General features: G+C 42.0%; 1 protein-coding gene across 5 annotated transcripts in view; it reads right to left on the reverse strand.

Moving 5' to 3' along the window:
• Window positions 1-25,707, reverse strand: part of LOC126183767 (serine-rich adhesin for platelets) — a 367,472-nt gene that overhangs the window by 63,438 nt on the left and 278,327 nt on the right. For 3 of the 5 annotated variants that reach the window (XM_049926000.1, XM_049925999.1, XM_049925998.1), the window contains 2 exons: window positions 22,693-22,949; window positions 16,963-17,134 (listed from right to left, as the gene is read on the reverse strand). In XM_049926000.1, coding sequence (XP_049781957.1) covers window positions 16,963-17,134; window positions 22,693-22,949 — 429 coding nt within the window. The remainder of the gene's footprint in view (window positions 1-16,962; window positions 17,135-22,692; window positions 22,950-25,707) is intronic. The other 2 variants (XR_007536807.1, XR_007536808.1) reach the window with 1 other exon arrangement.

The following is a 25,707-nucleotide window of genomic DNA, read 5'->3' on the forward strand; positions in this document are numbered from 1 at the left end:
ATGATGGCGTCCTCTTGGGTAAAATATTTCGGAGGTAAAATAGTCCCCCATTCGGATCTCCGGGCGGGGACTACTCAAGAGGACGTCGTTATCAGGAGAAATAAAACTGGCATTCTACGGATCGGAGTGTGGAATGTCAGATCCCTTAATCGGGCAGGTAGGTTAGAAAATTTAAAAAGGGAAATGGATAGGTTAAAGTTAGATATAGTGGGAATTAGTGAAGTTTGGTGGCGGGAGGAACAAGACTTCTGGTCAGGTGAATACAGAGTTATAAATACAAAATCAAATAGGGGTAATGCAGGAGTAGGTTTAATAATGAATAAAAAAATAGGAGTGCAGGTAAGCTACTACAAACAGCATAGTGAACGTATTATAGTGGCCAAGATAGACACGAAGCCCATGCCTACTACAGTAGTACAAGTTTATATGCCAACTAGCTCTGCAGATGACAAAGAAATTGAAGAAATGTATGATGAGATAAAAGAAATTATTCAGGTAGTGAAGGGAGATGAAAATTTAATAGTCATGGGTGACCGGAATTCGACAGTAGGAAAAGGGAGAGAAGGAAACATAGTAGGTGAATATGGATTGGGGCTAAGAAATGAAAGAGGAAGCCGTCTGGTAGAATTTTGCACAGAGCATAACTTAATCATAGCTAACACTTGGTTCAAGAATCGTAAAAGGAGGTCGTATACGTGGAAGAATCCTGGAGATATAAAAGGTGTCAGATAGATTATATAATGGTAAGACAGAGATTTAGGAACCAGGTTTTAAATTGTAGGACATTTCCAGGGACAGATGTGGACTCTGACCACAATCTATTGGTTATGAACTGTAGATTAAAACTGAAGAAATTGCAAAAAGGTGTGAATTTAAGGAGATGGGACCTGGATAAACTGACTAAACCAGAGGATGTACAGAGTTTCAGGATCAGCATAAGGGAAAAATTGACAGGAATGGGGGAAAGAAATACAGTAGAAGACGAATGGGTAGCTCTGAGGGATGAAGTAGTGAAGGCAGCAGAGGATCAAGTAGGTAAAAAGACGAGGGCTAGTAGAAATCCTTGGGTAACAGAAGAGATACTGAATTTAATTGATGAAAGGAGAAAATACAAAAATGCAGTAAATGAAGCAGGCAAAAAGGAATACAAACGTCTCAAAAATGAGATCGACAGGAAGTGCAAAATGGCTAAGCAGGGATGGCTAGAGGACAAATGTAAGGATGTAGAGGCTTATCTCACTAGGGGTAAGATAGATACTGCCTACAGGAAAATTTAAGAGACCTTTGGAGAAAAGAGAACCACTTGTATGAATATCAAGAGCTCAGATGGAAACCCAGTTCTAAGCAAAGAGGGGAAAACAGAAAGGTGGAAGAAGTATATAGAGGCTCTATACAAGGGCGATGTACTTGAGGACAATATTATGGAAATGGAAGAGGATGTAGATGTAGATGAAGATGAAATGGGAGATATGATACTGCGTGAAGAGTTTGACAGAGCACTGAAAGACCTGAGTCGAAACAAGGCCCCAGGAGTAGACAACATTCCATTAGAACTACTGACGGCCTTGGGAGAGCCAGTCCTGACAAAACTCTACCATCTGGTGAGCAAGATGTACAGTACAGGCGAAATACCCTCAGACTTCAAGAAGAATATAATAATTCCAATCCCAAAGAAAGCAGGTGTTGACAGATGTGAAAATTACCGAACTGTCAGTTTAATAAGCCACAGCTGCAAAATACTAACGCGAATTATTTACAGACGAATGGAAAAACTGGTAGAAGCCGACCTAGGGGAAGATCAGTTTGGATTCCATAGCAATGTTGGAACACGTGAGGCAATACTGACCTTACGACTTATCTTAGAAGAAAGATTAAGAAAGGCAAACCTACGTTTCTAGCATTTGTAGACTTAGAGAAAGCTTTTGACAATGTTGACTGGAATACTCTCTTTCAAATTCTAAAGGTGGCAGGGGTAAAATACAGGGAGCAAAAGGCTATTTACAATTTGTACAGAAACCAGATGGCAGTTATAAGAGTCGAGGAGTATGAAAGGGAAGCAGTGGTTGGGAAGGGAGTGAGACAGGGTTGTAGCCTCTCCCCGATGTTATTCAATCTGTATATTGAGCAAGCAGTAAAGGAAACAAAAGAAAAATTTGGAGAAGGTATTAAAATCCAGGGAGAAGAAATAAACACTTTGTAATTCTGTCAGAGACAGCAAAGGACTTGGAAGAGCAGTTGAACGGAATGGACAGTGTCTTGAAAGGAGGATATAAGATGAACATCAACAAAAGCAAAATGAGGATAATGGAATGTAGTCGAATTAAATCGGGTGATGCTGAGGGAATTAGATTAGGAAATGAGACACTTAAAGTAGTAAAGGAGTTTTGCTATCTGGGGAGCAAAATAACTGATGATGGTCGAAGTAGAGAGGATATAAAATGTAGACTGGCAATGGCAAGGAAAGCGTTTCTGAAGAAGAGAAATTTGTTAACATCGAGTATAGATTTAAGTGTCAGGAAATCGTTTCTGAAAGTATTTGTATGGAGTGTAGCCATGTATGGAAGTGAAACATGGACAATAAATAGTTTGGACAAGAAGTGAATAGAAGCTTTCGAAATGTGGTGCTACAGAAGAATGTTGAAGATTAGGTAGGTAGATCACGTAACTAATGAGGAGGTATTGAATAGGATTGGGAAGAAGAGATGTTTGTGGCACAACTTGACTAGAAGAAGGAATCAGTTGGTAGGACATGTCCTGAGGCATCAAGGGATCACAAATTTAGCATTGGAGGGCAGCGTGGAGGGTAAAAATCGTAGAGGGAGACCAAGAGATGAATATACTAAGCAGATTCAGAAGGATGTAGGTTGCAGTAGGTACTGGGAGATGACAGAGCTTGCAAAGGATAGATTAGCATGGAGAGCTGCATCATACCAGTCTCAGGACTGAAGACCACAACAACAACAACAAACAACAGATTTCCAGACAGTGTGTGACACAGTGCCCCACTGCAGACTGTTGACGAAGGTCTGAGCATATGGTTCACGTTCCCAGATATGCGAGTGGCTCAAAAACATTTTAAGTAATAGAACCCAGTATGTTGTCCTGCATGGTAAGTCTTCATCAGAGCAAAGGGTATTGTCAAATGTCAGGCAGGGAAGTGTGACAAGACCACTCTTATTCTCTATATACACAAATGATCTGAGTGACAGGGTGAGCAGCAATTTATGGCTGTTTGCTGACAATGCTGCAGTGTACATGAAGGTTTCATCATTGAGTAGGAGTACACAATATTACTTAAACAGAATTTCTAGTTGTTGCAAAGAATGGCAGCTTTCTCTGAATGTAGAAAAATTTAGGTTAATGCAGACGAGCAGAAAAATCAATCCTGTAACATTCAAATACAGCAGTAGAAGGCTGCTGTTTGATACAGTCACATCAGTTATGTATCTAGGAGGAACATTGTAAAGAGATAGACATGGAATGAGCACATCAGATTGCTAGTAGGGAAGACAAATGCTTGACTTCGTTTTATTAGGGAGTATTTTGTGAAAGTGTAGCTAATGTGTAAAGGAGACAGCATATAGAATGCTGAGGCAAACCCATTCTTGAGTACTAATTGAGTATTTGTGATCCACACAAGGTAGGATCAAAGAAAGACATCAAAGCAACTCAAAGGCATGCTTCTAGATTTGTTACTGGTAGATTCAATCAACACGCAAGTATTAAAGAGATGCTTTGTAAACTCAAATGGTAATCTCTTGAGGGAAGACAGTGCTTTTTTTGTGAGAGACTATTGCAGACATTTGGAGAACCGGATAGTATTTGAGGCCGACAGCAGGATTATTCAACTGCTACCAACATACATTTTGTGTAAGAACTGCAAAGATGAGATAAAAGAAATTAGGGCTTGTACAGAGGCTCTGAGACAGATATTTTTCCCTCGCTCCATTTTTGAGTGGAACACAAAAGAAAATGACTATTATTGGTACATGGCACCCTCTGTCATGCACCATATGGTGGCCTGCGATGTATGTATGTATGTATGTATGTATGTATGTACATGCAGATGCAGATATCTTGTTTCAAATTTTTCAAGACAGTTTTAATTTTATTGTTAGCATCATTAATTTTTGCCACGCTGTGCATATTTTGGGATCTTTAAACGAAGTTTCTTAATAGATAGCAGTAATTTTTGTAGACTCACACAATATCTTTACTCATGCCAGAAATTGTGCAAATGTTTCTTCCACTGTATAAAGTATTTTAATCCCCTAAGTTTATAAGGCTTTTGGTCTTGACAGAAATTCATTACAAAATACAGTGAATTTCACATTAGCATATCTTTTTATTTATACTTTATTCAATTCCATATCTTAGCTATGTTAAGAAACATTTACCCCTGGAATCAATAACCCACACAAATGCGTACTGACTTGTCTCAAAATTGTAGGGTAACACATTATTCATTTTCGTTATGTGTTGATAATGGTCAGCAATTTACTAACAATGGGGTAACTATTAAATTTCCAATCGTGAAGAATGTCTGTGAAAATGGTACTAATCAGGGTACTGCTATTTTGTACCAGGAGTGGAAAATTAAGTACTACATTCATGCTCATAAATTAAGGATAATGCCGATACATGGTGAAACAACGCTCTGGTGGGTGGTTTGCGTGTTTAAATCACCTCGGGGTATGACCATTCTGTGCATTTGACCTGCGGTCATCGCACAGTGGTGCTGGCAGCAGTCCACATACGCAGAAGTGTATTGGTGTATGTCAGAGTACGGTGCAGCGAGTAAGTGTGCAGACGTTTTCAGATGTGCTAATGGTGACTGTGTGCTGAAAATGGCTCAAAGAACACATATGGATGACATTATGAGTGGTAGAATACTAGGGTTACTGGAGGCTGGTCAAACACAGCAGGTCGTAGCACGGGCCCTTCGTGTTCCACAAAGCGTAATCTCAAGATTATGGCAACGATTCCAGCAGACAGGAAACGTGTCCAGGCACTACAGTACAGGGCCTCCACAGTCTACAACACCACAATAAGACCGTTATCTCATCATCAGTGCCCACAGATGGCCATGGAGTACTGCAGGTAGCATTGCTTGGGACCTTACTGCAGCCACTGGAACAGTTGTCTCCAGACACACAGTCTACAGGTGACTGAACAAACATGGTTTATTTGCCCAGAGGCCTGCAAGGTGCATTCCACTGACCCCTGGTCACAGGAGAGTCCGTAAAGCCTGGTGTCAAGAACACAGTACATGGTCATTAGAACAGTGGTCCCAGGTTATGTTCATGGATGAGTCTAGGTATAGTCTGAACAGTAATTCTCGCCGGGTTTTCATCTGGCGTGAACCAGGAACCAGATACCAACCCCTAACATCCTCTAAAGGGACCTGTATGGAGGTCGTGGTTTGATGGTGTGGGGTGGGATTACGATTGGTGTACATACACCCCAGTATGTCTTTGACAGAGGAACTGTAACAGGTCAGATATATCGGTACGTCATTTTGCACCCATATGTCCACCTTTTCAGAGGTGCAGTGGGTCCCACCTTCCTCCTGATGGATGATAACGTATGGCCCCACCGAGCTGCCATCATGGAGGAGTACCTTGAAACAGAAGATATCAGGCGAATGGAGTGGCCTGCCTGTTCTCCAGACCTAAACCCCCATCGAGCACGTCTGGAATACTCTCGGTCGACATATCGCTGCACGTCTTCAGACCCCTAGGACACATCAGGAGCTCCGAAAGGCACTGCTGCAAGAATGGGAGGCTATACCCCAGCAGCTGCTCGGCCACCTGATCCAGAGTATGCCAACCCATTGTGCGGCCCATATACGTGTGCATGGTGATCATATCCCATATTGATGTCAGGGTACATGCACAGGAAACAGTGGCGTTTTGTAGCACATGTGATTCGGTACGGTTTTCTCAACTTAACACCAATACCATGGACTTACAGATGTGTGTCGTGTGTGTTCCCTATGTGCCTTTGCTATTGGCGCCAGTTTTGTGTAGTGCCACGTTGTGTGACACTACATTCTGCAATTATCCTTAATTTATGAGCGTGAGTGTAGAACATGATTGTAACAGCCAACAGCAGATAAGTAACCTCCCAACTCAATTTTTTTCAACAAGAATCTTTTCAGAAATATACACTGTCGAATGGATAGCTAAAGACAGAACCCTTCCAATTCAGAACTTGCTGCTAAGCTATATTGACACATGTGACTAACATGATACTGCAGCTTGTTGCATTCTGCAGAGGCACTGTGAGCTGTCATGGGACACCACACATTCTAGAGTAGTACAGTTTTTGATGTGACATCATTGGAGATGATTTGTGTGGGTATTAATGTTACAGTGCAGGGTACAGCTTTAGCAGTGAGGCAAGCGTTGAATATATGGGAAAGAAAAACAAAATGTTCAATTTAAAAATGGATTTAGCACCTAAATGAAACACTGTGTTATTTCCTTATAAGTGTGTCTGGTGTCTCTAAGATGAAAAACCTTTCTGCCATGGCAAACCAATCAACAGTTGTCTTTTAAATATCACCTGCAGATGCATCATTCTGCTGAGACTTTCGAATTTTCTTGCATTTGTTAAAGTAAGCATGTAAGACATTTCTAATATTTCCTTCTGCAACTGTCACATAACACTCCGAGACAATTTCCTGTATACAATCCATGACTTCAGCAGAGCATAGTCTCTCACATGCCTATCTATCTATCTATCTATCTATCTATCTATTTTGGTTCCACATTTATTTTCATTTATAAAAATTGTATAATGTGATATTCAAAGGAGAGGAAAGGCTGGAGGTGTCACTAAGTACTTTAATTTTTGGAGTTGGAGCAGAAAGTAGCACCAACAAAAATTAGATGATCACATATGTAACTACAGTGACACTGCATTACACTACAAGCAGTGACGGCACTTCTGTTGTATCTGCGAACATGGCTTACTTCTGGGCTGTTTTTAAATGACACTGAAAAATACAAAAATGTAACAGGGATACGACCATTGCAGTATATAGTAGGGAAAAGTAAGGTCTTTGTAGATATAGAAGTTCTTTTAGTACATACCATTCAAAGAAACAATACAATTAACACAAGAAACCACAAGGGTATCATGAAGAAACAGTTTAACGTGATCTCTCTCTCTCTCTCTCTCTCTCTCTCTCTCTCTCTCCTCTCTCTCCCTCCCCCCCCCCTCCTCCCCCTTTTCTCTCTAGTGTCACATTTATTATCTTGTCTGAGTTCACTAAAAAGTAGGGGAATGTTTGAAAGTAGCTACTTGAAACTGAAAAATTTTCTACAGTTTTAGGGAACAAAGGAGTGCTTCCACCATCTGCTCTACTTTCTCACATACTTACCAGTCTGTTTTCCATGTTTCTTAATAAACTTTGCAGTAGTGAGTTGTATCACTGTTTGCTGTAGCTCACAAATTCCCAAAATAATACTCAAAAATTAGTAAATTTAATACAATTTCAACATAGACCACTTATGTCACACACTACTACCTTAGATTGTCTTTGAGGTATTGTATACAGAACGAGCTCTCATACAAAAGTTGGTACCTCATGATGGCACAACAAGTAGACAGTTGCTGTCATATGTATCAACAAATTCGAGATGTCAGCACAGAAAGGCCCACACAATAGAAAGGGCTTCTAATTATGTTGTAGAATACCTGCACTCGCATTCTGATAGAGTTCGGCAGACATGTCCCAGTATGTTTTCCTACACCACAACAGCTGGGAAGTTATTTATGTCTGACTGCAGTGCTGCTCACCCCGGTCTATATAAATGAACACTTGTAGTCACTGTTTATGATGACAGTATCATCTTAGCACAGATCCAGCTATGTACTAATAGAACAGTTATTCAGAATTTTAAGTTAAGTTATAGTCAATTGTACTCTGATGTGAAATGTTATAAATGTCAGTGACAGTATGAAATACATGTCACTGTGAGGACAATAATTGTTTCCAAAGTGAAGAATCTGCCATGCTCAAGTTTCAACAAATTACTAATAATTTGTGTGTGTGTGTGTGTGTGTGTGTGTGTGTGTGTGTGTGTGTGTGTGTGTGTGTGTGTGGTGTTGTTGTATCTGTTTGACCTCCCCCTCAGGTAATCTAGACTTGCTACAATTCCTCACAATGGTGATGATGACGGTACTTCAGGTTATTTCATCCGCCACACAATTGCAATGCTGTAGAGTGTACATTTCTTCAGTGCATAGACTTCACACACTTGCCACTCCTGCTATATTTCAACATTTCCTAGAACAATTAACAGCCGAAGTCCCTTCATGTACAAACTATCTGGCTGCTGTTGTCATGAGTCATACGCCTACTGAACACTTAGAAAAATTTACAATGTTTATTTCAAGTTCTTGCTGTAGATGGCTTAAAGTGTTCATTGAACAACTTACATATTTAGGACATTTAGGACACAGGGTATTCATTCTGCTAATTCACACTTGTCTACAACTAAATATTTGCTGGTGCCCTGTGACATCAGGGAGTACCAGGCTGTCATGGAGAAGCTTACTTATTACATTAAGTTTATTGCAAACACTATGCCAATCACTGCTCTGCTGAATAAGATGCACCTTTGCGTGGTCCCAATAATGTTGGGATCCACTTCAGCAGAAAAGTTATCATCTGATTCATTTTGATCCAGCTAAGCCTGTTGTGTTAGCTGTAGATGCATCTTCTTACAGGATTGGAGCTGTGCTCTCCCACAGAATTGGCTCCTCTGACTGACCTATTGCTCTTGCCTTAAAAACTCTCAGCAAAGTGCAGAGAAATTACAGTCAACTTGAAAAAGAAGTGCCCCTCATTATCTACAGTCCCACCTATATTTGTGTAGTCAGAAGTTCTATGTGAATACAGATAATTGGCCTTCAATAACTCTGTTCTATCCTTCCAAGCCCATCCCACTGTGGATTGCACAAAAATTGCAACATTGAGCTCTTTTACAGTCTAATTATCAATACGAGTTTTTGTACAGGTCCACTGCACAACATCAAAATGCTGACTTCTTGTCTCTTTTACCAGATGGTAACAACACTGCGAGGAATCATGTTATTAGACTGATACTCAGGTTTATGAACTTCTTCAAAATTTTGCTTTTGACTTTTGGCATATTCCTGGAGCAACAGCTTCTGGCCCAGCTGTTCAGGCAGTTTTGCAACATGTGTGTCATGTGTGGCCCCACAATTTGAAAGACATTCCCCACTCATTAGCACATCACTACATTTTGCATCGTCATGTGCTGTCTGTATAGTCAGGTGTTCTGCTGTTGTATACAGAGAATGACGATGCACAGGTTGCGATTCCTCACACCCTCCAGTGGGAAGTTTTGTCTTGGTTGCACCAAAGGCAATGGGGCTTAGTTCACAAAAAGCAACTCTCCTGGTGTCATTGTACTTGGAATGGCAAGGATGCCCAGATTCAGCAAATGACTTCTGATTGTAATATGTACACAGAATGTCAATCTGCTGTGCTGCAATGTGTTTTTCTGTGGCCACATCCATCCAGGTCATGGCAATGTATACACAATGGTTTTGCAAGTCCATTCTGAAACCCAGGATGGTGGCTGGTGGTACACATACAGTAAATTTCCTTTTGTAGTCCCCTTGACATCCACCACTATTGTTGGTACTGTATCGGCTTTGCCTTCTATTTTTTGACTCTAAGGTCTTTCTGAGGTCCTTGTCTTGGGCAACAGACCACAGTTCACGTCAGCCAGTTTCCAACAGTTTTGTGCTGACAACAGTATACATCATGTAACTACTGCCTCTTTCCACCCTCAGTCTAATGGTGAAGCTGAACAGTTTATCTGAACATCCCTAGTCACATGTGGAAACTCAATTCCTCCCACACACACAAAGCCAGATTTTTCGTTGCACCTACCACTCCTTGCCACATGACAGGAAGCCAGTGGCAGAATTATTACATGTTTGTCGTCACCATACCCTGTTGCATCGTCTGCGGCCGCTACAGAAACGTTTTGCTCTGTTGGGTCAGACAAAGTTTCAGCCACAGGATGATGTTTTCTTTAAAAATATTTTGCAAGAAACAATGTTGGCAGCACGGTGTCATCACCCAGGTCTTAGGTCATTCCTCTTACATCATTCAAGGTTCCTATGGGCTGCACCGGTGCCAACAGAACATGCTGTGGTGCTGTTATGTCAGTGACTCTGTTGCAGATTTTTTGTCCACAGACCCTGCGCGCCACCGGTGCCTGCCAGAGCAGCCATTTCCAGCCCTCGGCCTGTCAGGGTTGATGCAATCCGGAATCATCCCAAGGGAAATCGACATTGCATTGTCACCGTCACTGTCAACACTGCCGGTCCTGCTGCCAAAGCTGATATCCATGGATATGACATCCCTGGACAGCCAGCACAGTGCCCCTGCAGTTCCACCACTTGGAGTCAATCCAACGCAGTGTGTGTGTCACTGGATGCAGGTGTGCACACTGTGCCCAATTTTTTGAACGTTGTTCCCAGTCACTCGCAAGGTGAATACCAAGGTGCAGACAAGAAGCTGGCATCGGCCATAATTACACTGTCTATCTCCTTATCTACATCCACATTCAGGCATCCCCCCCCCCCCCCCCCCCCAATTGTTGTCATATGACACAGCAATACACGATTAAGGTGCGCAGGTTTAGGGGAGGGGTGATCGTGTGCAGAATGAGATCTCATGCAAAGGTCGGTACCTCACAATGACAACACAAGTAAAGACAGTCACTGCCAGATGTGTCAATGAATTGGATATATCGGTGTAGACATGCTCCAGTGTGCTTCCTTATGCCACTGCAGCTGAAAAGTTATTTATATCCACACACCATGCCCTCACCCCAGTTTATGTAATCAGCTATCAATTGTAATCATCACTTGCAACAACAGTATTGTCTTAGCACAGATCCGACTGCATGTTAATAGAACAGGTATTCATAACTTTACATCAAGTTATAGATAATTTTAATGTGATGTGAATCTATCAATCTGAAATGAATGACATGCAAAATGTTGTGTCAGCAACAGTATCAAATACATATGATCTGTGACGACAATTTGCCACACTCAGTTTTTAATAAAACATTGGAAACTCCAGGTTGGAATATCAACAATAAAAGGAAAAGATAGGTAGCCACTCACCATAAAGATGATGCACCGAGCTGCAAGCAGGCAAAACGAAACGGCAGTTACATATTTAGCTTCCAATCAAAGCCGTTTTCAGAAATGAGAAACAACTCATATTCATTCAACAGGCAAGCACACCTCTCACACACATGTCCACTATCTCTGGCAGTTTGGACCAGAATTGTGTGGAAGCCACAGTGGAGTGCTGGGTTAACAATTGCGAGTCAGCAGCCGGCACTGTGGTGACACTCTAGTCACAATAATAGTCACGCAGAAGGATTGTGAAGTCAGGATAGCAGAGTGCAGCAGCAAACTATACCACACAGTGGTAACTGTGTAGCCAGTGGGGTGATGTCACCACACTGTGGCAAGTCCCCTGTTACAGGAGATGTGACTACGTGCCGGGTTTTAGTAAAACAAATGCAAACCAGATGCATATCAATAAGTCTAGATTTTGAGGCAGAAGTTTATTTTTCAACATCGAAAACCAGTAGCACCACCATGATGCCAGAGCTATGCAAGACAGCGAGATGACTGGGCACCGCCAGCAGCAGCTGTGGGTTCAAGACCAGGCTGCACCTGCTGCCAGCCCTAAGTCCTTCACCGGGACCTGCTGCCACAGCCCCACACACTGGCTGTCCGTGACTGCTGCTACTGACACCGAGTTTCTAGTGGGACTGGGCACCAAAGTGTCAGCTCACATCCAACCCCTGCCAAAAGACAATAAGTCGCACCCCATACACAGCCACCTATGGGTGGACCTGTCTTCAGAAATGCAGGGCGTCAGCTCAGCAGCCAGGATGGAAGCCACCACCCACAAGTCAGTGCCAGCCAGCGACAATAGAGTGTTTCCTCACTACATTCTGTACTGAACTGAATAAAAATCATTCTTAACTGTCAAGAGTGTTTCCACTGGGCCCACCAGCCAACCACTCATTACTCCACACACTTCAACTGCAACAAAACGCAATGCCTATAGCTTCTGACATGGAACTCTTGTAACCTTATAACTGAAGTATTCTGCAGTAACAACTCAAAGCACATACACTCCTGGAAATGGAAAAAAGAACACATTGACACCGGTGTGTCAGACCCACCATACTCGCTCCGGACACTGCGAGAGGGCTGTACAAGCAATGATCACACGCACGGCACAGCGGACACACCAGGAACCGCGGTGTTGGCCGTCGAATGGCGCTAGCTGCGCAGCATTTGTGCACCGCCGCCGTCAGTGTCAGCCAGTTTGCCGTGGCATATGGAGCTCCATCGCAGTCTTTAACACTGGTAGCATGCCGCGACAGCGTGGACGTGAACCGTATGTGCAGTTGACGGACTTTGAGCGAGGGCGTATAGTGGGCATGCGGGAGGCCGGGTGGACGTACCGCCGAATTGCTCAACACGTGGGGCGTGAGGTCTCCACAGTACATCGATGTTGTCGCCAGTGGTCGGCGGAAGGTGCACGTGCCCGTCGACCTGGGACCGGACCGCAGCGACGCACGGATGCACGCCAAGACCGTAGGATCCTACGCAGTGCCGTAGGGCACCGCACCGCCACTTCCCAGCAAATTAGGGACACTGTTGCTCCTGGGGTATCGGCGAGGACCATTCGCAACCATCTCCATGAAGCTGGGCTACGGTCCCGCACACCGTTAGGCCGTCTTCCGCTCACGCCCCAACATCGTGCAGCCCGCCTCCAGTGGTGTCGCGACAGGCGTGAATGGAGGGACGAATGGAGACGTGTCGTCTTCAGCGATGAGAGTCGCTTCTGCCTTGGTGCCAATGATGGTCGTATGCGTGTTTGGCGCCGTGCAGGTGAGCGCCACAATCAGGACTGCATACGACCGAGGCACACAGGGCCAACACCCAGCATCATGGTGTCGGGAGCGATCTCCTACACTGGCTGTACACCACTGGTGATCGTTGAGGGGACACTGAATAGTGCACGGTACATCCAAACCGTCGTCGAACCCATCGTTCTACCATTCCTAGACCGGCAAGGGAACTTGCTGTTCCAACAGGACAATGCACGTCCGCATGTATCCCGTGCCACCCAACGTGCTCTAGAAGGTGTAAGTCAACTACCCTGGCCAGCAAGATCTCCGGATCTGTCCCCCATTGAGCATGTTTGGGACTGGATGAAGCGTCGTCTCACGCGGTCTGCACGTCCAGCACGAACGCTGGTCCAACCGAGGCGCCAGGTGGAAATGGCATGGCAAGCCGTTCCACAGGACTACATCCAGCATCTCTACGATCGTCTCCATGGGAGAATAGCAGCCTGCATTGCTGCGAAAGGTGGATATACACTGTACTAGTGCCGACATTGTGCATGCTCTGTTGCGTGTGTCTATGTGCCTGTGGTTCTGTCAGTGTGATCATGTGATGTATCTGACCCCAGGAATGTGTCAATAAAGTTTCCCCTTCCTGGGACAATGAATTCACGGTGTTCTTATTTCAATTTCCAGGAGTGTACTTCTGATCTACATGGAAACTGTTTGTTTCAATGTTTTTGACATTGATGTTTAACTTTTACACTGTTGAAACTCATCTTTTTTTATGTAAACTCTACCTGAAAATGATGCTAGTCTACAGCCACTTAAACTTCTCTATGATTACTTGGTGTTCACATGGAAACAGATACAGAACATCTCCATTTTTAAAATCCTGTGTATCTTCTAAACATACAAGCAGCTCAACTACTTTCTTTAAAAGAAAATCCCTTACGGCTGACTGCATAAAGCAATTCATATTGGATTAACAAAGAAAATGACCTCAGATCAAGCTGAACTCGAAAATCGGTGCTGTATAACATTAATCACAGATTATATCAATGTGAAGTAGGATCATCTTTGATTGGCAAAATTTCAGGAATCAAGTCAAGTTCAACTGCAAACGTCAGTTCACAACTCAGTAGTATTGCAAAACAATACTTTTGTTTTGTGCAGTTACAAGCTAAAAAAGAATTTTTTAACACAACAAAATATTAAGGAAATATTTGAATACACCAAACCTTATACTGCTGACACTCAAAATATTTTTTTTGATTCATAAGGTTAAGTTAAGAAATTATTGGTTATTTAAGTAATGAATTCAGATAATAACTGATCTCCTAACAGTTCTTGGAGAGGAATCTTAATTAATTCAATTAGTTTAAGGCATTTTATAGATACATTGCAGCAGAGTAAGAAAGGAAAACTTTAAATATTTTCAGTGCTAGTTAAGTATGTGGAGTTTGATGGCAGCCAATAACGATTGGATACTTCTTACAAAAACGTTCTGTTGGCTTGAATAGCAGTTCGAATTAAATTTTCAACTAGCAACCGAGTACTTGAACTGCTGAGCAAATTAAAAGCATGTTGAAGATAAAGACTAGAAGTATGCATATGTAAGGCAATTTCTAATTATCAGGTGGTGGCTCAGTGGTTGCAGCGGATGATCCCAGGTTCAATGACAAGACAATTCTTGGAACTTTTTTTCCCCCACTTGTCACTCCTTTCCCCTGTGGCAATATTTGTTAATGTGCAAAATTCCAAGTTGTTTAAGTTTAGGACTTAGAATACATCGAAACTGTGCAGCAATTATAGCTGTAGTATCTGACTTGCACAATACAATACAGATGTAAGAGCTCTCCTTTGTGTTCATTTTCATTATCATGAACTACGAGAACAATATTTTCATTTTAAGTTAGAGTCATTTCTTCATTTACTGATGGTGTGAATGAACTACAACCTACAGCGTTATTTAAATCTGTATCAGAACAAGCAATGATGGGGATATAATGGCTAATACACCGAAGAGCCAAAGAAACTGGTACACCTGCCTAAAATCGTGTAGGGCCTCCGGGAGCACGTAGAAGTGCTACAACACAACATGGCATGGAATCAACTAATGTCTGACATAGGGTTGGAGGGAACTGCCACCATGAATCCTGCTGGGCTGTCCATAAATCCATAAGAATACGAGTGGGTGGAGATAGCTTCTGAACAGCACATTGCAAGGCCTCTCAGATATGCTCAATAATGTTCATGTCTGGGGAGTTTGGTGACCAGCAGTAGTGTTTAAACTCAGAAGAGTGTTCCTGGAGCCACTCTGTAGCAATTCTGGACACGTGGGCTGTTGCACTGTCCTATTGGAATTGCCCAAGTTCATCAGAATGTACAATGGACATGAAACAATGCAGGTATCAAACAGTATGCTTACGTTCGTGTCACCTGTCAGAGTCATATCTAGACATATCAGGGGTCCCATATCACTCCAACTGCACATGCACGACACCATTACAGAGCCTACAACAGCTTGAATAGTTCCCTGCTGACATGCAGGTTCCATGGATTCATGAAGTTGTCTCCACACCCATACAGGTCCATCCACTCGATACAATTTGAAACGAGACTCGTCCAACCAGGCAACATGTTTCCAGTCATCAACAGTCCAATGTCGCTGAAGAGCCCAGGCGCGGAGTGCAGCTTTTTATCATGCAGTTATCAAGGGTACACGAGTGGGCCTTCGGATCTGAAAGCCCATACCATGGTTCAACACAGACACTTGTTGATGGCCAAGAACTGAAATCTGCAGCAACTTGAGGAAGGGTTGCACTTCGTCACATTGAACGATTCTCTTCAGTAGCCACTGGTCCCGTTCTTGCAGGATATTTTTCCAGCCACAGTGATTTCAGAGACTTGATATTTTAATGGCGTGTCCGCTGATATGAAACTTCCTGGTGTGCTTGGGTAGCTCAGATGGTAGAGCACTTGCCCACGAAAAGCAAAGTTCCCAAGTTCGAGTCTCAGTCCGGCACACAGTTTTAATCTGTCAGGAAGTTTCAATCACAAAGTTTACTAGTGACAGTACAGGTAACAGGACCCACAGGACTCATCTCATTGAAAAAATACGGCCCTACGATGTACATTGCTGTCAACCTGCACCACACAGTCACCTTTACAGAATGAAGCGGTACAGGTTGATGAGTGTATGGATTTTCCATTGCCCATATTCTGCAATTCTGCGTATTGACATGTCCTTGGAAATGGAAGTGGGCTTTGTCTGTCCACAGACTGTTCAACAGCCATTCACCGTCGATTTCCATGACAGCAAGAAATTCCAGAGTGAGAGTTTGTCTTGTTGGCAGCAAAACAAGAAGCAACTCCAGAACATGGGTGATTTCGTAGGGATCGATGCAGGATGTTTTCAGGATTTTATGCACTGTGTTTGCAGGCAAATGTTCAGGCAATTCCCCAAGCACTGCATGTTTGCACACCACTAGTTGGCCCCTCATGCAATGCTGTGGCCACATCTTTGATAGACATCAGATCAACTGCTGTCCTCCCTCTGCCACACTGCACTTTGGCCTTTATATTCTGGCGCTTCTGCCATCTATTGGTCAAATTACAGTTTTTTGTCCCCATGATGTTTCCCCCACATCAATAATATGCTCTTCAAATTTGAAGTCATTCTGAGCAGCAATTCTCTTTCTACAGCATTTTGAAACTGTAATTTTAATTATGGACGTCCTGTGCATAGGTAAATAAATGTGGAGGGAAGGGCCTCGTGTTACTGATAGCATGTCAGTGAATATATTCCTGCCTTCACTGCTAGTGTCCGAAGACTAACTACAAAAACCTGTGATGTACTTCTGTGTCGTTTCCCCTCATTCTATACTTCTTATTTATTAGGACTTTAATATTAAAATCTGGAGTTCCAAATTCAACCCTACTGCAGGCAATTATTCCAGCACTATTACATCTGTTGTTCTACATATATGGTTTTAATGAAGAAAGTAATTCTATATCCACTTACTCACAAACAAATGAGCCTTTGGAAATGGCAGTGAGGGTACGCACACCCCAGCCACGCCTCTGAGTACGAAACAGCTGAAACCGGCCAGTGAATCCATGCTGCACAACTCGATTGTTGCATGTTGACTGGTTGCAACCACAGCACTGGTTGCATTCAAAAATCATCGGTGCATCTGTTGAATGAATAAATGATAACAATGATTTTACATTTAACTTACAGAAACCTCTACTTTTAAGTCAATATTAAAATTTGAAACATAATAAACTGCCAACACAGTGAAACAAAATTACTAAATAGTCTTATGCCATTTCTCAATATTAATATTACCACCAGCATCAGCAGCATCATAGTGAAATTTCATAGTCCAACTATTATTATTTTCATCTTGTTTTCTTTTAATAAAATTTGGATATGTTACTTCATGTCATGTGACCTAGTATCACTTTTACTAAAATGAAAGTGAATAAAAATAAAATAAAGATATGGGGTGTACATGGTAACAGGTAAAAATCATAAAAAATTTTTATTGTATTCTACTTCCATCATTTTAATTTAGCCTCTGACAGTTATGAAAACTACTCCGCAGTACTTGCGGCTCCCACACTATTATGCTGAGCGAGTGACGCCACCATGGTGTTGCTGAGTGAGACACACCAACTTTCTGCCACAAACCTGCCGAAGGGATGACTTGAGTGCTGTCACGTGAGGTACGCAAGAGGGTCGTTGAGGTAGCGGCCGCAGCAAAATGCTTTGTCATTCACAAATCTGCCAGAAGCAGTCTTCCAAAAGCCAGAAATGACAATCATAGTGAGATGAATAATTGCGAACTGTCCGCATCTTTACAGATTTGCAATTAAAATGTGCCATTTCAGTTAGATACTGGTGCTTGAGTCACATTCATTAATGAGAATACGTATGAGCTATTGTGACACCTCAAGTTATAGAAATCATGTCTACATCTCACACCTTACAACAGGGAAAGTAACTGTTCTTAGGATGCGAACTTTGCAAGCAATATGCAAAAATATGACAACATTAGTTTCATTTGCATCAGTGCAATTACACTCTACTGCAAATATTTTTTGTATGGACGCATTTGATTTATTTAGTTTAGATATTCAGGACAATGTGCGTACTATGGGCACTCAGTTTTCCCACGCCAGCACTGATCAGTTTTGGGAAAAATATGTACATTTCCTCAGTGGCACATTGGGACATAGAAAGCATTTTCAAGTAAACATTACCCTCAAGAACAACATAACACTTAACTTTTACTGTGCACATCCAGTACCTCACACCATTTGTGATGAAGTTGCTTTTGAACTCAAAACAGTCAGGAACAAATTACTGTTTTGAAAGTCAATGGGCAACTCCTCTTGTGATCACATGAAAACCATGATGTCAAATGAGGAACTACTTTATCTAGTAGTAGCCGCTCCAGGTCACAAAAACTGACAACAGACAGGATAACAGTGTGTGACCCCACGCTCCTCCACGCCATTGGTAGAGGATGACGCTGCGGTCAGTTGGTACTGGCCAAGTTTACGTTTTTACCTTCAACTTCTCCTGAATGAGAGGGAAAAAAAAGACATTATGGTGGTCAATACACAGGTCAGCTTCCATTAATACCACCACCTTCCCTTCAGAAGCGCACCTGCCCTTGCGTTATTTTAACACTTTCTCGAATAAGCAGCATCGAAAGTTCTATCCTGTTCAAATTATTTGGATTAGATCATGGGTCCAGAGAAACAGTATCTCCAAAATTTAGAATTTCTGCTTCATGTTTTAACTGATGCAGGACTCAAGGGTAATTTATAGAAATGTTCATTTTTTCAACCCCAGAACTGAATATTTGGGATATCTCATTGACAGCCATGGCACTCGTGCCAGGATTAAGCATTTGCAGGCCATTCGGAGATTACTTTTCCCTCAAAATGCATGAGAACTACAAGCTGTTCTTGGAAAACTGACATACTACATAAAATTCATTCCAAAAAATTCATTCCTTTGCATTGCCTCTGGTGCAAAAGTGTTGCTGTCCAATGGACTGGAGAGTATGACATGTATTTCAAATGCTGGAAAACAAATTGCTTAGTCACCAATGTTTTATTCATTTCAATCTGCAGTAATCAGTACTGCTTGCAGCTGATGCATAGTCACATGGAATAGGGGCAGTATTATCTCATAAGGTTGGTAACATTGAATGCCCCATAGCATTCACATCTAAGGAATTGAAAAGCACTCAAGCTAAGAAGTCCAACGGAAAAGGAAGCCTAAGCCAGGTGTCATGAAATTTCATCAATATATGCATGGTTCAAAATTTTTTCTTGTAACTGATCATAAGCCACTGACTGCTCTTTTTCATCCAGCAAAAGATGTGCCTGATCATACAGCACAGGAACTCCAACATTGGTCATTACTTCTTTCAAATGAACAGTATGAAATTCTTTATCACTCAATGGTTTAGCATGCAAATGTAGACACTATCTTACTTGCCTATGGGAAATGATTCAGGATCCAATGCATCAGAAGCTTCTTGTCTGCAAATTGATCATTCTGATTTGCAAGCACTGCAAGCTTTTCCCGCTGAACGAGATCAGTCACTATGATTGCTGAATATTTGGATGGGTTGGCCACATAATCCAAAATCAATTTCATATACAGTAGTGTGAAATTACCATGCTCAATGCAAACACCACTCTCTTCAGAATGGTGTAATTTTATTGCATACTCCTAATGAACAAACCTGAGTCATGATTCCCCTGTAATTGTAGCAGCATGTTTTGAAAATTTTACATGGAGGGTGGTGGTGGGGTGGTGGTTAGTGTTTAACGTCCCGTCGACAACGAGGTCATTAGAGACGGAGCGCAAGCTCGGGTTAGGGAAGGATTGGGAAGGAAATCGGCCGTGCCCTTTCAAAGGAACCATCCCAGCATTTGCCTGAAACGATTTAGGGAAATCACGGAAAACCTAAATCAGGATGGCCGGAGACGGGATTGAACCGTCGTCCTCCCGAATGCGAGTCCAGTGTGCTAACCACTGCGCCACCTCGCTCGGTTTACATGGAGGGCATTGGGAAATTTTTAAAACTAAGCAGGTAGTGGGCCATCATTGTACGTGGCTCGGACTTGACAGGCAGACTGAACAGATGACAGCCACTGTCACTGCATGAATGATCAGACAGTGCCACTCCAAGAATTTGTCCATAGGCTTCAACCTAATGGACCTTGGCAACGTACCCACATTTACCTTGCTGGTCCCTACTTGAACACAAGGTGGCTCATTATCGCTGATGTATACAGTAAGTATCCACTTGTCATTCCCATGAATTTGACAACCAGCGCTAGAACTAGAAAAGCACTCGCTTTTGTCTTTTGATTACAAGATTTGCCACAATCAATCATTTCGGACAATGGTCTGAAATTTTCTGCTATGGAATTTCAATGATTTTACCAACAAAAGGGAATTAAGCATATTCAAACAGCACTGTTTTCTCCTCAATTGAACAGTTAAGTTAAACATTTCATTCACACTTCCAAGGCTCACATGTCCAATCTTCATGCTTTGCACTTGAGGGAAAATACTTTGTTGTTATTCATCAGGACCTATCAAACTTCACTTTTTCACAATCCTTCATCAACATAATTATTATAGGACAATGTTTTCTATCATCTCTATTATAAGCCAACTTGGAATCCCACATCGTCACTCGGGCAACCGGCAGAAACCATTACGACATTCACGGCACATCAGGCACCCATTGACGGCACCAAAACCAGTTATGCTTTTGTTATTATTGTGATCCCGCTGTAGATTTTCATGTTTCAGAAACGCTGCCTGCAACCCAGACCATTTGCATCCAAGCAGCCTTGTCTGATGTTCAGGTGCATGGGTCAACAGACGACTCTGCCTTGGAGGTGACCCCTTGCCTGCCTACGTAGCCTGCTGCTGCAGCACCTGTCACTGTTCACATCAATGTCAGTCATGGACATCAGACCCTCTGCAGCTGTACAGCCTTCGGTGTGCTCAGAAACATAAATGCTGCACTCTCCTGTGCTGCTGAATTGATGTCATACCCCCAGTTTTTGGCAGATGTTTCTGGTGGTTCTCAAGGCGAATGTTGGAATGTGAGTTGGATGGCACCACATTCCATGGCTATCTCTATCAGCTGCACCAAGACATAGACCTCTCTCACATGACCGCACGTATCCATGCTACCCGAAGACGGTGTGCAGTTTTTGGAGGGGAGGAATGTGCTACCAACATTGTATTGGTCGGCCGCAGATGGTGTGCCACATGCCACACACATCACCACAGGAGACAGAAATTCAAACAGTCCACCAGTGCATCTCCACTGGGCCTTGCTCTCTCCAGAGCTCTCTTTTCCAATGGGTAGCACCATGTTGACCAAGGACATCTTCATCAGTTCAATTCGCTGCAAGCAAATAACCCCTCCACGTGACTTTTTAAGTTACCGCACAAAGGACTCTGGCCCAGACTTCAGAACTCGCAGTGAAAATAAATGGACTTTGCATAATGCTACTAATCTGGTGACAATCAGCAAGTGATTGAACATTAATAATAATAATAATGCAGTTATTGTTTTATAAGCTTTATTCCGTGCGAAGAAATAGGAACCACGCACAGGCGCATCTGAGCACGAGATCACCGAATAAAACTTATAAAACTGTAACTGTAGCTTGAGGCTATTTTATTTATTTATTTATTTATTTATATTATTATTATTATTATTATTATTATTATTATTATTACTATTATTACATATAAATCTATCAATCCTGTAAATAGTATACATGAATATGCTCATCTTTTAACCATTAAATAGAAGTAGAAGTGTCTGTGCCACCTCATTCACCTAAAAACATAACACAAACCCATTTATTTTATTCATCACTGGTCCTTGCTGCACGGTGTAAATACCATGTTTATCCTGATATCTCTGATTTTACCTTATTATGCCTGTACAACCATAGAGACACGTTTCTACATTACCAAGCACACTGCAGACCAAATTCCTTCATAGTAATAACAAATCGCACCACAGTACATGCATTGTTGGTATTACCATCTTACAGTGATGTCACATTCCAGAATACAGGTGTTCTCGTAATCTTGAAAACCAGCTCTATTAATTGAAAGGTCCCTGCCTCAATAATCAACTTCAAAATTTCATGCACTTTTTTCTTCAATGCTAAAGACCACAGAATATCATACAAGGGCTATCCTAAAAGTAACAGACATTTTGGTCTATTGCGGTAGTGGGCAGAGCTACAGCCACCATCTCGGTGCCATAACTTTCTTACACTCAGTACGCATCCAGCGGTGGTAGTGTGTGACCTGTGTCTGCTAATTTGCTTTCTGTGATGTGTTAAAATGGGTGCTGGAAAAGATAACCCCTCAGTTAGAATAGTGATTATGTACAAAAATAGCTTAAGAGTTGGTCTTTAAAATGTGTATAACAAAATTTGGTTTTTCCATATTGTTAATTTTTTATTTCAAAGTGCCTGTTACTTTCTGGATAGCCTCCTAGACAGAACGTAAATGTACCTCCCCACACAGAATAATTAATATTCTCACTGTATGCAATAATCTTGGAAAATGCAAATATGAAACAATTTAGATAATTGAACAATATATAATTAATAAGGGTTATGTTACTCAAATTTTTAATATAAATTGCAGAAGGTAGATTTAACAAAATTCACAAACCTGTATAGTTGAATTCAGGCACTAATTTTCCTTCATCATCATACCAACACTGTTCACTCATAAATGTACAAGTGCAGCGATTGCTTGAGCAATTATCTGTACAGAGGCAAGACTGTAATGACGTTACAGCAGTGTCAATACTAATATTAGCAGTTAAACAGTTTTTGCTCACATATGTGTAGTCGCTAGGCTCTTCCTCATCATCTTCACCATTTACACATTGAATTGGATTTATTTCTCTTCCACGTGATATGTCACTAGAATGTAACACAATGCAAATTTGTACTTTCACTGAATATTTTTTCCATTTCACTTGAAAACCTACTTAACTTCAATAAAATGGCATAGTAACAAAAGAACACAAAGCCAACAATAAATACACTTTGTAAGGAATATCAACGCAATTTCTAGGATCATGTAATTATGTACACTATGTGATCAAAAGTATCCGGACACCTAGCTGAAAATAATTTACAAGTTCGTGGCACTCCCCATCATCGGTAATGCTGGAATTTGATATGGTGTTGGCCCACCATTAGCCTTGATGAATGCTTCCACACTCACAAGCATACATTCAATCAGGTGCTGGAAGGTTTCTTGGAGAATGGCAGCCCATTCTTCACGGAGTGCTGTACTGATGAGAGGTATTGGTGTTGGTCGGTGAGGTCTGGCACAGAGTCGGCATTCCAAAACATTCCAAAGGTGTTCTGTACGATTGAGGTCAGGACTCTGTGCAGGCCAGTCCATTACAGGGATGTTATTGTTGTGTAATCACTCTGCCACAGGCTGTGCATTATGAACAGGTGCTTGATCATGATGAAAGATGCGATCGCCATCCCTGAAATGCTCCAACAGTGGAAAGCAAGAAGGTGCTTAAAACATCAATGTAGGACTGTGCTGTGATAGTGCCCCACAAAACATCAAGGGGTGTAAGCCTCCTCCATGAAAAACATGACCACACCATAACATCACCACCTCCAAATTTTACTGTTGGCACTATACACGCTAGCAGATGACGTTCACCGGGCATTCGCCATACCCACACCCTGCCATCGGATCGCCACATTGTGTGCCGTGATTCGTCACTCCACACAATGTTTTTCCACTGTTCAAACGCCCAATGTTTATGCTCCTTACACCAAACGATGCGTCCTTTGGCATTTACTGGTATGATGTGTGGCTTATTAGCAGCCGCTCGACCATGAAATCCAAGTTTTCTCACCTCCCACCTAACTGTCATAGTACTTGCAGTGGATCCTGATGCAGTTTGGAATTCCCATGTGATGGTCTGGATAGACATCTGCCTATTACACATTATGAACCTCTTCAACTGTCGGCAGTCTCTGTCAGTCAACAGACGAGGTCAGCCTGTACGCTTTTGTGCTGTACGTGTCCCTTCACATTTCCACTTCACTATCAGATCGGAAACAGTGGACCTAGGGATGTTTAGGAGTGTGGAAATCTGGCGTACAGATGTATGACACAAGTGACACCCAATCACCTGACCACGTTAGAAGTCTGCCAGTTCTGCGGAGCACCCCATTCTGCTCTCTCACAATGATTAATGACTACTGAGGTTGCAGATACGGAGTACCTGGCAGTAGGTGGCAGCACAATGCACCAAATACGAAAAATGTATGTTTTTGGGGGTGTCTGGATACTTTTGATCATATAGTGCAAATTAGTTAAACAACACTATTTAATAATAGTGAGCTATAAATAGAGCACTTGCAAAGCAAATACTACTGAATAGAATTGCACATCACAGTGGCAAAAACAGAAACAGTACTAGACAATTTAAAAATGCTCCACAGAGGTAACACCTCAACCTTTTGCTTAATGTTGGTACTTGTTCAAAACACTGCAGATATCCTCAAGATATCATGTTAAAACTGTCCACTAAAGGGGGACAGTGTGTGTCTGAACAGTAGTTTACTTCATCTGAGAAATATATTGACGTAGGTATTTTATGTACCAAGCATTAATCTTAAATGAACACTCACTCAAAATATGATGAACATTGCTGCTGCATGAGAACCACAGAGCATAATGGAATCTCATCAGTGCATTTGCCTGTACAAGCCAAGAAATAAAATTAAGAGAACCCTTGCTATGAGTCAAATCTTATATAAATTACACAACACACACTTCTAAAATGAATCTGAGCATCACAAGATTAAGAATACAAATCCCTGTAAGAACTGTAGAAGATTGATGTACATTACTACAGTATAAAAATATTTTTTTCTTTTTTAAGGAACGACATTTCAGTGTATTGAGAAGGATGTTCATTTTACAGAATTTTTAAGAGTTAATACAGTAATACAAATATGTTTGGAAATGTAACATACAACAGCTTGTCATGTAGTACTGACATTTTATTGACCTACTCATTGTTAAGCCTGAGGCTGTTGAAAGCCAGCAGGGGCACTCCAAGACAGGAAATGAGAGACAAAATGCAGACAGTAGGCACAAGTGGTAGTATTTATGTTACATGAGGTCCATGAGAACTTGCAGAAGCTCCCTGAACCTGTCCCATGGTAGGAGCTTCAGTTCAGAGAATTAACCAGTAGCATCATACACTGTGTAGATGGTGTATCAGGTGTCACAGTGGATAGTGGTTGCCAACAGTCATACACGGCAAGCACTATACTAGCTCCCAACAACAGCAATGCTAGTGGATACACACAAATTCGATTCAGATGGGAAATGAGTAAAACTGCTGGAACAGCAGTCCCCATTTCCGACAGTGTGTCTCCAAATTTAGGGTAGAGCAAAGTGATGTTGAACACTGTTGTTGCTAGCCACACTAGACTGTGCAATGACATTTACCTTTCAGCTGAATACAGGTACTATCAATCACGGAGTTTGTTAGAGTAAACACTAGGAACATTCCTACCTACAATGAACTAGAAGCAAAAGGACCTGAACATGGTTGGCCAGAGGCACCAGGGAGGAGCAGAGACTCATGACAGATTGGTCAATGCTGGTAAAATGCCAATGCACTGGTGAGCT

This window comes from Schistocerca cancellata, chromosome 4 (assembly GCF_023864275.1).
Source record: "Schistocerca cancellata isolate TAMUIC-IGC-003103 chromosome 4, iqSchCanc2.1, whole genome shotgun sequence".
Classification (NCBI taxonomy): domain Eukaryota; kingdom Metazoa; phylum Arthropoda; class Insecta; order Orthoptera; family Acrididae; genus Schistocerca; species Schistocerca cancellata.